The 15,094-nt window shown below is 33.2% G+C and overlaps 3 protein-coding genes across 4 annotated transcripts in view; all 3 read right to left on the bottom strand.

The window, feature by feature from the left end:
* Positions 1-1,373, bottom strand: part of LOC111637248 — a 4,013-nt gene extending 2,640 nt beyond the window's left edge. Inside the window, exons 1-2 of the mRNA XM_023382691.1 lie at positions 1,324-1,373; positions 1,196-1,251 (exon numbers count right to left, since the gene is read on the bottom strand). Of these exons, the coding sequence (XP_023238459.1) occupies positions 1,196-1,251; positions 1,324-1,373 (106 nt within the window). The remainder of the gene's footprint in view (positions 1-1,195; positions 1,252-1,323) is intronic.
* Positions 1,374-4,912: 3,539 nt separating this feature from the next.
* Positions 4,913-8,025, bottom strand: LOC111637251. Of its 2 annotated transcripts, none has more exons than XM_023382694.1 (6): positions 7,900-8,025; positions 6,738-6,876; positions 6,554-6,667; positions 6,118-6,177; positions 5,842-6,036; positions 4,913-5,300 (listed from the first exon to the last, which is right to left on the bottom strand). In XM_023382694.1, exons 1-6 carry the CDS (start codon positions 7,978-7,980, stop codon positions 5,098-5,100), a joined length of 792 nt encoding a protein of 263 aa, XP_023238462.1. In that variant the 5' UTR covers positions 7,981-8,025; the 3' UTR covers positions 4,913-5,097. The 2 variants fall into 2 exon arrangements, with proteins under 2 accessions (XP_023238462.1, XP_023238463.1); XM_023382695.1 differs by having other exon boundaries at positions 6,738-6,879; positions 7,895-7,989.
* A 1,309-nt stretch (positions 8,026-9,334) lies between these two features.
* On the bottom strand, positions 9,335-13,358 carry LOC111637245. The gene is made up of 4 exons (XM_023382690.1): positions 13,098-13,358; positions 12,915-13,001; positions 10,511-10,600; positions 9,335-9,487 (listed from the first exon to the last, which is right to left on the bottom strand). Exons 1-4 carry the CDS (start codon positions 13,119-13,121, stop codon positions 9,335-9,337), a joined length of 354 nt encoding a protein of 117 aa, XP_023238458.1. The 5' UTR covers positions 13,122-13,358.
* Positions 13,359-15,094: the final 1,736 nt, after the last annotated feature.

The raw sequence follows: 15,094 nt of genomic DNA, 5'->3' as shown, positions 1-15,094 counted from the left end.
CACTCATTCGACCATGAAAGGGAGCCAGTATTTAAACGAGGCTTAATTTTCTAGTTTTTAACGATACAATAGCGACGATTATTATTTTAAAAAATTTTTGTTACGCTTAACATCGATGAATATTCAACGCGAAATAGGTTAACAGCGATATACTAATATACTAATTACATGGGATATAATAATATACTACACTAATAATGGATTTTTTCATACTTTTCGGTTATCCGACTTTTCAATTATCCGACTAACCCCAGTCCCCAATTGGGTCGGATAATCGAGGCTCTACTTTAAATTACTTCCCATTATTTTAACGAAGAAAATAAAACGCAAAACTGTGCAAATTAGATTATCATTTGAAAATAAAACTTTTTATTTAAAGAGATAAAGTACGTGTTAATACGTGCTTATTGCCCTTATTTACTTATACTTTTGTCCGCTTTGGACGCTCTTGTGAACTAGGGTTTGTTAAATGAGGAAAGTGAATCACAATTTCCAATTAATTACAGTATTATAGACTATAGACTATAGATATAGTACGTGTCTTGTACACATTTCATTGTTGACAATTTGTGAAATAGTTGTGCTACTTATGGATACTTCGAAGGCTTCGGCACTCATAAAACATTGTAGATGGAAAATTCCAATGTGTTGAATGCTTGCCTATACCGCTAACACCCACTGGTTTCTATAGCAAATACAGAGAATTTGGCATCCGAATAGTATTCATACCAGGCTTCAAAGTGTGACTTTAAAATAGTTAGGTGTGACCATGGCTTATAGGAGTTAACCAGGTGATATGCTATTATAACACTGGACTTCAGCTTAAAGCAGTTTCATAATCTATCCCAAACTAAGTGTATAAACAGCTATCTGTAGAGACCCATCACATAAACAGTAACAAGAATTTAACTCTCATATACACAGGTGAATCTAAATCGGCTATCTTGGCTCATCCTGTGATGAAATCATGGCATAAATTTTACCCGAGGCACTTATTTACTGCAGTGCTAAAAGGCCATTATCTACTTAGCTTTAAAACTTGCAGAATCATTGCAAAGCACTAGAATACTTTAATTTAAAAAATACTAGGAAGGCTAATATCGAGTTTTTGTGTATAATCTTTCGAAGAGGAATTATCTTTTGAAATCTTTCACATCCAAATATGGAATCTAAAACGATTTAAGATCTTTAATACCCCACCTATTATTAATGATATAGGCAGCATTGGACAGTCGTCTTTGTATAAAACACCTGAAAATGTATGTTTTATAAGAAAAAAAAACAGTAAGTGGCATTTATAAAACAGTACGAATATTCACTTACCGATTGTTATCGTTGCTACAGGCACGAATACCAGATACAATAGAGACCATATAAATTGCCGAAAAAAATTATACTGCTTAGTACTTTATTACAAAATTCTATTACACTTTTGACTCCCCTTCTAAGGGCACAAACACTTTACAGCACTTTATAGCCAGGCCCTCGAAGGGCAACCGCTCATGTAAAGTTTTTGAAGGGTTTTCCAGCGGAATTCAATACAGGATCGTCTTAGAATGGACGAGGCAGTCAGCCTAGCCTGTCTACTGTAAATTAGTACTGAATTAAAGATAATTAACACTTTCTACAAGAGTTCAAGTGATCAGCTATTTCCAGGAACACACAATTCTCTTTCTCCACAGATTTTTAAATAATTATAAATGCTGTATCTGAGACTTGACGTCATGGTTAAATCTATCCATGGTTATCCGTACACTCGGGCATATTAATTTGCAAAGCAATGGCTGGATGGAGGAGCCCACCGCTCTGGAGGACCCGGAATCGAATCTGGACAGGTCCAGGAATTTTTCATGGGCGGATGGGAGTTTAAAAAAGAAAATTATTTTTTCACAATGTATTTATTTTCATGTTTTTCAAGGATATTTATTCATTAATTAAAATAGTTGTAAATTGATGTAAATGGTAAAAATAGCAAAGAAAAAACAAAGTGGTCGATAGTGAAGAGGCGATTGAATTCACTCCGGTTTTAGTTCATAAAAGTGTGTTTATCAATTTCAAAAAAAATTTTATTGATATTCTTCTCTTCAGCGTTTGCAATACGTTTAATCATCTTTATCCAGCACGTGGGCTGTACAAGAGTACTTGGTATTTAAAAAGAAACGAAACATCAATGAAGATATTGGTGTATTGAAAATAAAATAAACAATAAAATCATAACAACCAACATAATAAAAATATAACAATCGGACGGATCTTCGACGATTTTTTTCGGACGAAATGAGTATGGAAACCAATTCTCCGAGCATTATATCTTTCAGGTGTTCTTGAGAACCTTCTTGCCCTGTGGCCCGTGTCGTTCGAGTGATTTTTCATTGATACCCGAATCGTTTCACTCGATGGGATTTGTGGTGAGTGAAGCAGAGCGACAAGGATGAGAACAAGCCGGGAGTCATATTTTCCTCTCCGTCGTGTCTTCACCTTATCCTGGTGGTGATCTGTGCTGTAGCGTCACAGTAGGGAGTTCTCTCACTCGAGTGATGCAGCCGGGTCCAAGAGGGACACATGTATGCCAAGGAGGGAAGTAGAGTTCTTCTGCCTTATCTTTGAGCAAACCCTCTCTCCTTGGTATTAAACCAAAGCATTCTAAAGTTCCAGAGAGAATTGAGGACTTATTTGACGAAGAGCTATGGGTTACCATCATTCTTGAAGTCCACCATTGGCCATTCAGCTGGCTTTCTTTATCTCCACTGATTTTCTAGATCAGATTCGGGATTTTCTCCTGAAAGAAATCGACAAATCTGAGTCTGCACGACCCTCTTTTGTTTCGTGTAACTTTTTTGGGGAGTCGTTAAGATTGGCTTGCTTGTCGTCAAGTGTTACTTTGCTTAGGGAACATCTTAGGGCTTGGGGCCTTCGCTCGAGGGCAGGACGTTTCCGCCAGTGGTGCTAGTTTTTCACTATTCACTGCCTACAGAAGGTTTCATTCAAATGGTTTTATTGCAGTACGTTTTGCATAGAAAGTATCGTAGTAATGTGATAAATCAACTCAATACTTGTGCCAAGGGAGAGCGCCTTCGGATGCCCAGGCAGCTTTTTCTATCAAAACTTCGTGTATAACGCCTAAATAGAGAAAATAACCCGAAAACTCCACGTAACCAGCTGTTGGTCAAGCGCGAGTGAATCCACCACCACTGGTTAAAAAAATCTAGCAGCAAGTTGCATAACTTTCCCGGAAAAAATGTTAACGTGTGGCACCATCCGTTAGGAGATTTTATTTTAAAAACATCTTATACTACTACTATTATAAAATGGAAAAATATTGAGGATAAAGACGAGACATCGTCACAATCTTCTCAATTCTTTTAATAGTGTTTTACCCCTGTAAAGTACATCATACTTTTCCTGTTAGCAATAAAGTTGTACCTTCATTCAGTAGATTTCACCGGAAGTCACGTTATTTCTATTCAAAATTTTTCCGGAAGTTCATGTATGGAAATCGGGGCTTCCTGCCCCTAAGATATCTGGTCTTGACACTTACCAAACAGTTCTCCAGATTAAGAAAGGAGACAGACAGACAAACGGACGATAGTGGGAATTTATAGGTCTACAATTTCAAATACAATACTTGAAATTTAAAATATTTTCGAATTTTTACCTTCGATTATACAATAAAGATTGTTTACCTCCGAGAATAGAATCGATCACGCACTCCCCTTATGTAAATAGCATGGTATTTACAATCGAGAGAACTCTGAATGCATTAATTTATGAACGAACGAGCACGTCAAAAACACACATTAATTTATATATAAATATGCATTATATCTTTTTGTCGAGGAGTTTCAATACAATTTGATACACGACGAAACGACAGAAGATTCCACGTGTAAAGTGCAACTCCCAAAATAAACTTTTATTCTTGGATAAATGGATAAAATTTTAAAAAGAATTTACATCTTAGCAAAATAAAAGGTAAAAAAAACTTGTAATTTCAATCGTTTATAAAAGATATAACTGACTTTTGGGGCTCTCCTCCCTGTGCGCCCTTATAAGGAGGGAATTTCTCCCCCCCCCCATTGTGGTCTTGTCTAAATCCATATTTATTACATTGTTATATATATATTACGTATACTATTTGACATGGCGCAGCATAGCCTGTGTGGCTTTTGTGCCAAAAAACAAACCAACAATGAGGGTCTCACAATGAGGGCTGCAAGATGGGTCCCAACGACCTGAGACAGAACCGCCGATGAAAAACTTCTGGGTCTTCTCTCACGGATTAGATTCCAGGGTCTCCAGACACCTTAAGCATTAATTTATATATTTTTATTAATTAATTTCCTGGATAGACTACTATATAACACTATACCAAAGTATCCAATTAAACATTAAGGTATATTTGAATATAACACTTTTTATACAGTATAAGCGATAGAAGACTCGCTGCGCTTGGCTCCGAGAATCTGAGGCGTGTTGTCTACATCTTTACTCACCAATTATAAATAGTATAGTGCAATTTCCTTTACAAAACGTTGTAGGAATGCCAAATGTTAGTAATCCTTTCGTTGTAATTCGTTTTTTAATAATAAACTAGACAAATTCGCAAGTAATCCACACTTTTCGGGGTTTGATTTTCTGTAGAACTGAGTAGATTTTATACCTTTTTACTCCACGTTTTGTCTGTTCCTTTCCCTTAACACTGAAGATCTGTTTCTTCTTGTTTAAACAAAGAACGGCAATTTGTATACGGCAAAACGCGACACTGCCGAAGGGAGGACTTTCTATGAGAAACTATACACTATTTACGTGTTATAAGCGTGATAAAACGTGAAAAGTTTCACTGTTGGAGAGGTGCTAACAGTGGTCGTGGGTTTGCACCTCTCCGTACCACCACATTCATATAGAAAACATATTTTTTTAAACAAAGTTTCTTTAATGTATACGTAAAAAATTCCAACAAACACGACTATATTAAGAAACTTCCCTTTAAAAAGGAATGTATAAATACATACTTTTGTAGAAAAAAAAATATCACATTTTCAACACGATAATCCGTCCAAGTAAACAAATAATTTACGATTTGTACAAAGTTCGGTATTACGAATAGATTTTATCCGTTACGTACAGACAAGCGAGCAGAACTCCGGTGAAGAGACACAGGAAACATATGTATACAGCCACTAAAATGAAAATAGAACTAATCGTCCAAAATGTAAATAAATATAAGTTCCTATTACAATATCGTGAATCAGAATTATCATCGTAAACAGGTGGATACATTTCGTACACCCAAACACAACCTGAAACAATTAACAGTGTTTAACACACCTAAATAAACGTAAAAGTAATTTTAATACATAAAAAAACGCTTTTATTGGTTACGTTTCTGTAAAATGGGAGTGGGATGGGGATGGAGTGGGGTCACCCGAGCATATACATCACTATACTGCACACAAATTTTACATTTGGTGGTTTATCTGTCTGGTTTCGGGGTTAATTGTGGGGATGGACCCTTTCCTAATTCATTAAATTTCATTGTCATCGGATTAGGATGGGTCCTCGAAGCTTCAGCCTCCTTTACTTAGAAGTGCGGAATTCGAGGGAACAATACAAAACAATTACAGTAAACCCCCCTATAACACGGTAGATAATTTCGTGTTATATGAATTCCATGTTGTACGAGTCACTTAATTTTACAAATACGTGAGCCGTTCATAGCCAAGCACACGTATTTGTAAAATCTAAGTGACTCGTACAACACGAAATTATCTACAGTGTTATAGGGGTCTACTTATGCTAAATAAAAGCGTTTAAAAATATGTATTCCTTTATAAATTTTACCTGTCACAAACCAAGAAAACAAAAATATTTGTAGAATTATTAGAGGGAGTGTAAAACGTTTCTTCTCTTTCTTCTTATTCTTTACGAATCGGAAACTAACGTCTAGTAGTGTCTTTATGATGATTGTTATACCCCCGACTATCAAGAAAACTGGTAAATATTTCTGTGCTGGACATTCCTTTAAGTAGATCGTACCTGAAAAGAGGTTACAAAACGAGTAAATTTGCTTCATAAATTAAAAAAAAAAACACTGCAATAAATTGTAAACTTACGCACCAAAAATGATCATCAGAATCGGAATGATGATGAAATATACTAAAACTGCCATACATAAAACTGAAATTAAATGTAACTAGAATAAATACTTTAAGTAAGAAGCGACTTGTGTTGAAATTTCCCTACTTTGCAACATATAAAGCGCACACTGTATCTTATATAAAGGTCTGGCATGGAACACCAACTACACTGGTTTACATTGAAAACGTGTAAAAGTGCGCATTATATTCCATATTATTTTAATAGAGAGATTGAGGCCGAAGTTTTCATCTCTCAAACGTGAACGTCGAACGTCGAGCATCGCTTACAAGATAGTTGCGCTCGACGTTCGACGTTCACGTTTTACAGATGAAAACTTCGGCCCCAACCTCGCTAATTATTTTAACATTTTTACGTCTAGAATTAATTATAATTAAGAGAAAATGTACTTACTTACCGCAGCTAAAAAAAGTCGTATTTATATGTTTAATCATTTCGTGAGCTTTATCCAATTCTGGATCTGGTCTTCGTCCTCGAGGGAAAAATAACTCGTAGAATCCTAAAATACTTTCTTGTTTTTTTTGTAATTAAAATTTAGATTATTTTTCTTATTATTAATTAATATTATTACAAATTTCTACCTGGTATAATTAACATGTCGTAGTCTAGTTTCCTATTCGATGATATCCAACTTTTCTCAATGGCCATGGAAGTGTTTAGCTGTTGTTCTTCGGCTGGAATGATGGCGTCGCATTGTACAAGTTTAGTTTCTTCTTCTTCCTGCTTTAGATTATAAAATCATTAATCTAAACTGTGCAACACCGCACAAACTTCCCTAAATTTGTCTAAATTTCCCTAATAATATGTACAAGGCGTATCGAAGGTGAGATTATGGTGCTGTAGCACCCCCCATTAATACCAATTATGGTAAGATTAAAGTAGTTCTAAGGTAAATGAGTAACGTTCCCTAAAAACGATAGGAACATTTCTCCCATTCTATCTCTTCACCCCGATGACCTTTAACCAGTAAAATTTAATACCATCAACCCTCTTAACACACAAAACTTCATACAAAATTTCATAAATTTTCGACAAAATTCCCAGGAGTTATTAAGGTTCAAAGTTGAACAAAATCGCTCCCCCACCTACATACAGGAGGAATAAAAACCTCCATTTTTTTTACATTACTCGACGTTTTAAGGTCCCAAATCCAAAAATTAGCCGTTGTTTGGAGGATATTCTGTGTACATTTTTGTTTACAGAAAAGATGGCGGCCGTTGTTTAGAGGTTGTACCAGGTTATAATCGATCTGACTTGAATGTATCGAACACCAATACGCACCAACTAACACATTCGTACATTTATCACTTGTTGCTACGGTTACAGATTTTGTATTGATCAATAAGTCTATATAAATAGCCCTACTAAAAGCAATTTACTATGGAAATTAGGCTATTTATGTTTTATATACAAGTCGACCTCCCTATAACACTGTTGATTATTTCGTTTTATATGAATTCCATGTTGTACGAGTCACTAGATTTTACAAATACGTGAGCCGTTCACAGCCCGGCACACGTATTTGTAAAATCTAAGTGACTCGTACAACATGGAATTCATATAAAACGGAATAATCAACAGTGTTATAGAGGAGTCGACTGTAAATCAAATATAATATAATATAAGCCTGTATAGGGAATAGCTCTGTATCTTCATGTTAAACATGGAAAATATATTATTATTATTATTATTAAAAATTTTATTAATTATATATAATATAAATTAATAAGAAGCATACTTTACATTTTTCTTTCCGTTCTTATTTGTGTTTTGAACTTGGAATTTCTCTTTGATTATAAAGGTTTCGGGTTGTTGAAGTTCCATTTCTTCTTTCTGGAATTTTATTTATTTATTTTATTTATTAATTTCTTAAATATTTATTAAATAAATTTAAATAATAATTGGAGAGTTTCGCAATTTTTAAGCTATTAAGTTAAGAAAAATAAACTTATGCAACAAGCAAACATGCGGCTTTCGCGTGCTGAAATCTGAAAAAATATTCGATTTAAATGTATAAAGACGTAATATTACGCCTTAAACGATTGATTAGAATTATTTAAATCAATAGAAAAATTCCCAGAGGGCCCGAAAAATAAAGGTTTTTACTAAAAATGTAGACGATTCATCGCCAGATTTGTTGCTGTTGTTAAACAATTGTTATATGATCAAAGTTCTATTGACATAAACGAGTTTTGTAAATAACCAGTGTACTGCAGTTTATAGTACATTTGATACTAAAAATATCCGAGAGAATTTGCAGTAATTTTAAATATATCTAAATAAATTATGGGAGAAAAATGAGGAGTTTAAGTGAGCCATAGACCCTAGGTAGCTCGTGTTGGTAGGATCCTAGAGCTCGTGTGATCAGGCTAATCGAGAGGGGAATGGGATTTTTTTTTCTTCTCACTCCCAGAAGAAACCTGAGGGCTCTTAAATAGTTTATTTTCTATTAATAATAATAAAAAATAGCATTAAATCCTTCCCTACGGCTGTTCATAGAAAAAGACAAAAGGGCCCGCTCTACCTACGATAAACTTTCGAAGGCCCTTTGTATAATCGCGTGATACCAGCTACATATTACTGTATATGAACTTATAGTAAAAAGGGCCTCATAAAATTACATTATTTTATAATTTTTAAATTTCCTGGAGGCATAAGACGAGGGGGTAGCCTTATACCTATGCCAAATATCTACAAGTTTTGTATGTATTTATTTATTTTTTTCTGGATGAAAGTATTATTTTAACGTATAATTTATCAACATACAACAATAGAAAACTGTGTCAAGAGGAAGTTAGCCGCAGTTTATTGATAAAACGTCTATCTTTAGTACATTACGTACTATAGGATAAAATGGCGCGCGCGTCGAGTCGTCGCGGTCGTAAACTTTGTCTTTATTACTGTATAAATATTTAAATATCTGCACTTATCTAATCTAATTAAGATTAAAAAGATATATTTTTAATGTTATATCATAAAATATTAAATNTTTGTCTTTATTACTGTATAAATATTTAAATATCTGCACTTATCTAATCTAATTAAGATTAAAAAGATATATTTTTAATGTTATATCATAAAATATTAAATATTTATTCGTTATTTCTACGTATAAATGATTCTCGATGCGACTCGACGCGACGCGACGCGACGCTACGGCCGTGTCAAGTCGTTTCAATTAATATAAACTCGCACATTTAATTAACATGTCGTAGTCTAGTTTCCTATTCGATGATATCCAACTTTTCTCAATGGCCATGGAAGTGTTTAGCTGTTGTTCTTCGGCTGGAATGATGGCGTCGCATTGTACAAGTTTAGTTTCTTCTTCTTCCTGCTTTAGATTATAAAATCATTAATCTAAACTGTGCAACACCGCACAAACTTCCCTAAATTTGTCTAAATTTCCCTAATAATATGTACAAGGCGTATCGAAGGTGAGATTATGGTGCTGTAGCACCCCCCATTAATACCAATTATGGTAAGATTAAAGTAGTTCTAAGGTAAATGAGTAACGTTCCCTAAAAACGATAGGAACATTTCTCCCATTCTATCTCTTCACCCCGATGACCTTTAACCAGTAAAATTTAATACCATCAACCCTCTTAACACACAAAACTTCATGCAAAATTTCATAAATTTTCGACAAAATTCCCAGGAGTTATTAAGGTTCAAAGTTGAACAAAATCGCTCCCCCACATACATACAGGAGGAATAAAAACCTCCATTTTTTTTACATTACTCGACGTTTTAAGGTCCCAAATCCAAAAATTAGCCGTTGTTTGGAGGATATTCTGTGTACATTTTTGTTTACAGAAAAGATGGCGGCCGTTGTTTAGAGGTTGTACCAGGTTATAATCGATCTGACTTGAATGTATCGAACACCAATACGCACCAACTAACACATTCGTACATTTATCACTTGTTGCTACGGTTACAGATTTTGTATTGATCAATAAGTCTATATAAATAGCCCTACTAAAAGCAATTTACTATGGAAATTAGGCTATTTATGTTTTATATACAAGTCGACCTCCCTATAACACTGTTGATTATTTCGTTTTATATGAATTCCATGTTGTACGAGTCACTAGATTTTACAAATACGTGAGCCGTTCACAGCCCGGCACACGTATTTGTAAAATCTAAGTGACTCGTACAACATGGAATTCATATAAAACGGAATAATCAACAGTGTTATAGAGGAGTCGACTGTAAATCAAATATAATATAATATAAGCCTGTATAGGGAATAGCTCTGTATCTTCATGTTAAACATGGAAAATATATTATTATTATTATTATTAAAAATTTTATTAATTATATATAATATAAATTAATAAGAAGCATACTTTACATTTTTCTTTCCGTTCTTATTTGTGTTTTGAACTTGGAATTTCTCTTTGATTATAAAGGTTTCGGGTTGTTGAAGTTCCATTTCTTCTTTCTGGAATTTTATTTATTTATTTTATTTATTAATTTCTTAAATATTTATTAAATAAATTTAAATAATAATTGGAGAGTTTCGCAATTTTTAAGCTATTAAGTTAAGAAAAATAAACTTATGCAACAAGCAAACATGCGGCTTTCGCGTGCTGAAATCTGAAAAAATATTCGATTTAAATGTATAAAGACGTAATATTACGCCTTAAACGATTGATTAGAATTATTTAAATCAATAGAAAAATTCCCAGAGGGCCCGAAAAATAAAGGTTTTTACTAAAAATGTAGACGATTCATCGCCAGATTTGTTGCTGTTGTTAAACAATTGTTATATGAGCAAAGTTCTATTGACATAAACGAGTTTTGTAAATAACCAGTATACTGCAGTTTATAGTACATTTGATACTAAAAATATCCGAGAGAATTTGCAGTAATTTTAAATATATCTAAATAAATTATGGGAGAAAAATGAGGAGTTTAAGTGAGCCATAGACCCTAGGTAGCTCGTGTTGGTAGGATCCTAGAGCTCGTGTGATCAGGCTAATCGAGAGGGGAATGGGATTTTTTTTTCTTCTCACTCCCAGAAGAAACCTGAGGGCTCTTAAATAGTTTATTTTCTATTAATAATAATAAAAAATAGCATTAAATCCTTCCCTACGGCTGTTCATAGAAAAAGACAAAAGGGCCCGCTCTACCTACGATAAACTTTCGAAGGCCCTTTGTATAATCGCGTGATACCAGCTACATATTACTGTATATGAACTTATAGTAAAAAGGGCCTCATAAAATTACATTATTTTATAATTTTTAAATTTCCTGGAGGCATAAGACGAGGGGGTAGCCTTATACCTATGCCAAATATCTACAAGTTTTGTATGTATTTATTTATTTTTTTCTGGATGAAAGTATTATTTTAACGTATAATTTATCAACATACAACAATAGAAAACTGTGTCAAGAGGAAGTTAGCCGCAGTTTATTGATAAAACGTCTATCTTTAGTACATTACGTACTATAGGATAAAATGGCGCGCGCGTCGAGTCGTCGCGGTCGTAAACTTTGTCTTTATTACTGTATAAATATTTAAATATCTGCACTTATCTAATCTAATTAAGATTAAAAAGATATATTTTTAATGTTATATCATAAAATATTAAATATTTATTCGTTATTTCTACGTATAAATGATTCTCGATGCGACTCGACGCGACGCGACGCGACGCTACGGCCGTGTCAAGTCGTTTCAATTAATATAAACTCGCACATTTATTTATTTAAATGAGTAAAAAATTGCAAAATATTGTAAAAATTACATTCTAATTTCTAATTCGGAATGAATTCTTTCGTTCTAAATTAGAAAATAGACAATTGTTATATCAGAACTGGTACGACGCGACGGCGCGCGTCAAACCTGACAAATGTCATTGAGGTGACTTAAAAATACGAACAACGAACTAAATTTATATATAAAAATGTAAATAATACATAAAATAGTTTCAAAATCCTCCTTCGAAATTTATATCTGACGTCATTATTAAGAATAATAACCTGTGTGTGTGTGTGCTTGGCTAGGAAAACAAGTGCAGTTTTAGTGCACACACCCCATGAGTTCATGGGCTAAAATTAAATTTTTCAGGCCTCATATCACGTTTTATAAATGTAATTAAATGATTTTGAGAACAATGACATTCGAGTTATTAAAATTACATGATCATTTTTTAAATTTTTTGCTATGATGTAAGGTAATAATTACGTAGGAAGAGCAGTTTCGAAAGACATACACTTACCTTCACTTTTTTATAGGTAAAAACAAATTATTTTATACCTTTACAGGTGTCGTGTATTAAATTACTTATATACAGTTTTATAGGGAAGACGATGACGAAGAGTATTGTACACATTGGAAGGGAGGGGTCAAAGTGTACCTGCTTTATTAGTGGATTTAGAGAATAAATATCATCAGTAAGGGTCGTTTCTTCAATGCCAGGGGTCCACGAACTGTTGTACACGTAATTAAACGGGGGGAAGGGAGAGTTTGCAAAAGTGCACGGGAGGGAGGAAGGGATCAGAAGTGGCTCAAAAAACTGCACACCTTAATTAATGGTGTTAAAATTCGAATTTAGAATACATTCTAAAGCTTATTTTTTTATAAATTTAATAAGAAAATAAACCGACAACTGTTGCAAATTTCTTACAACTATTCATACTATTAATAGAATTAAAAGTGAGTAAGCCAAAGTTAAACTGTCACATACAGGAAACGTTCTATAAAATTAGCATTTAAACTCCTTAAACTAGTAAAAAAACAAACAAATTACTTTCTTCTTTTTCCTATTTTCTCTAATTTTCTTTTCGAATTTTATTTCCACCCCACTTCTTATCGATTCCATTTCTTCTTCTTCCTCCTGAATCCAGATGTAAATTAATTATTAAACAGCGCATTAAATAGAGGTTAAAAAAAACGTAATTTAAAGAGTTATTTCTGTTTAAAAATCACTCACCTCGTCCGTAGTCTCTGCTGCCATTTTACTAATAATTTACTTTATCATCTCTACTCTAGTGCTACCTATCGGTATGACTGGGAATTATTTCGCTCTGTGTTGATAACACACAAATACACTATAGTATCATACACTATACAGTAGTTTAGTAACTTTTTTTTTTAATATTAAAATGTTTGATAAAGAATAAATTTCATTACTTTACTGGCTTCTGTACAAGTGTCATTAGTCGTTTATCGACAGAATGAACTCACCCCTCGATAAAACTATCAGCCGCGATATAACCTTGTGATGTAATTATGTCAAGTATAAATTTTAAATTCATTTGATAAAACAGTATGATTTTTTTTTTAAATAAGTAAGTTGTTCTGTATTTGTCTGTACGTTTATTTCTATGTAATAAAGTCACGTAAACCTTCTAATTCGTAAAAATTTTATAAGTAAAACAGCATCTGGTTGTTACCTATTTAACAGAATTTACACAGCAGCAGCAGTTGTACTGTACTCTGCTATATACTTTATTACTGCACATTAATTTAATGTATTATTTTGCATACATTTTATATTATTCTTCTTACGAAATAATACTGAAAGTTATGTATTATTCAATAATTTTGTAGGTTAATTACGTGTACAATTTTCGATCCCCCATCCCTCCCTGTCGTGTACAACGTGTACTATACTTTTGGCAAACCTCCTCTCCCTTAATTACAATATTTCGTGACGTGTTATAGCTTCATGGGGCCCGGGCAAATTCGAATTTAGGGGGCCCCGTGCGTAGTGTTGACTTCAGACATTTCTTTATTTACTTGAACAGTTTTTCGCCTTTCGGCCATTTTCGAGACGATTTAAATGTACTCGTTTACAATTAAAATAAGCAAGTACGGGTGGCCCAAAAGTCAGTTAACCGAGGTGTATTTATTAATATTGCTTGAAGAACGTTTCGGACAGCGACACTTTAATTATTAATGTGATCTAATTCTTGGAAAGTACATACAAGAGCCGTCGTAAATCGAACCTTAATTCTTCATACGTTCGGTGTCATAAATCGATATTCTGTTCATCATAACTTTTAAGAAACTGAAGTATTGTCTACTCTGTTGTAAGTCATTTAATATCTATAAGAAAAAATTATGTAATACAGTTTATACATAACAAGTTACCCCGCTCTTACGACTTAATTGATTCGTCGTAAATCGAACCACAATTTCTCACAGGTTTACTTTATAAATCGTTATTCTGTTCCTCCAAATATCGATGTATAAAGGCATAATTTTTAATTTAAATGTACTTGCGTAATATTATATACGTATTAGATTTGAATTTTATATATAAACCGAAGAAGTATAAGTATTCGCTTTACGACCGCTCGCTTTACGACATGCGTAAATTCTCTATTATTATTAGTAGAATGCCATGTTCGAATGATGTATTTTATAATAGCCACCCCCTAAATCTTGACTGATTGTTCGAATTGTATTTATAGAAAAGCAATTTTAATTTATGACATTTAATCTACGAGAGATGGATGTCTCGCTTTACGACGGAGTGGTAAAAAACGTGAGTATTATTGTAATATAGTAAACAACTACATTAAAATTCGAATTAAATAGGATTATTTTTTAATTTAATATCTAATTTTTATGGTATTATATCTTTAAACAATAATAAAAATCCAATTAAATTTTAAATACCTTTAGATAAGACCTTAATCTTAAGCAATAGAGAGAAAACCCAGATTGTAATCCACTAAAATCTTTAGTTGAAGCCATAAAGGGATTTAACATTATTAACTCAGATTAAAGTGTCTTGCAAGTGGTATTATGGGCATTTTACAGTATTATAAATAAAACAATTGTATATTTTATTACTCAAACTGTCCATTGCGGTATTTCAGGATGTCATTTTCTTGAATGGCACATAAAATAGAGAAACGTTGTTCTAAAATACAATTAGGACCATCAAAATACTCTAAGCAAGTAATGTAAATGCTTAGG

Source organism: Centruroides sculpturatus, unplaced genomic scaffold (genome assembly GCF_000671375.1).
Source record: "Centruroides sculpturatus isolate CEXI.00-Female unplaced genomic scaffold, Cexi_2.0 scaffold1137, whole genome shotgun sequence".
Taxonomy (NCBI): Eukaryota; Metazoa; Arthropoda; class Arachnida; order Scorpiones; family Buthidae; genus Centruroides; species Centruroides sculpturatus.
Note: the sequence above shows the minus strand (reverse complement) of the source record. Positions and strands in the feature narration are given on the sequence as shown.

Bases quoted from the DNA above. Each gene is read 5' to 3' on its own strand.
- LOC111637251 (XM_023382694.1), bottom strand. From the start codon at position 7,980: ATGGAACTTCAACAACCCGAAACCTTTATAATCAAAGAGAAATTCCAA. The intron at 6,877-7,899 runs GTAAAGTATGCT...AATCTAAAGCAG, and splicing joins ATAAGAACGGAAAGAAAAAT to GAAGAAGAAGAAACTAAACT. The intron at 6,668-6,737 runs GTAGAAATTTGT...AAAAAAAACAAG, and splicing joins CGACATGTTAATTATACCAG to AAAGTATTTTAGGATTCTAC.
- LOC111637245 (XM_023382690.1), bottom strand. From the start codon at position 13,121: ATGGCAGCAGAGACTACGGACGAG. The intron at 13,002-13,097 runs GTGAGTGATTTT...ATCTGGATTCAG, and splicing joins CAGCAGAGACTACGGACGAG to GAGGAAGAAGAAGAAATGGA. The intron at 9,488-10,510 runs GTAAAGTATGCT...AATCTAAAGCAG, and splicing joins ATAAGAACGGAAAGAAAAAT to GAAGAAGAAGAAACTAAACT.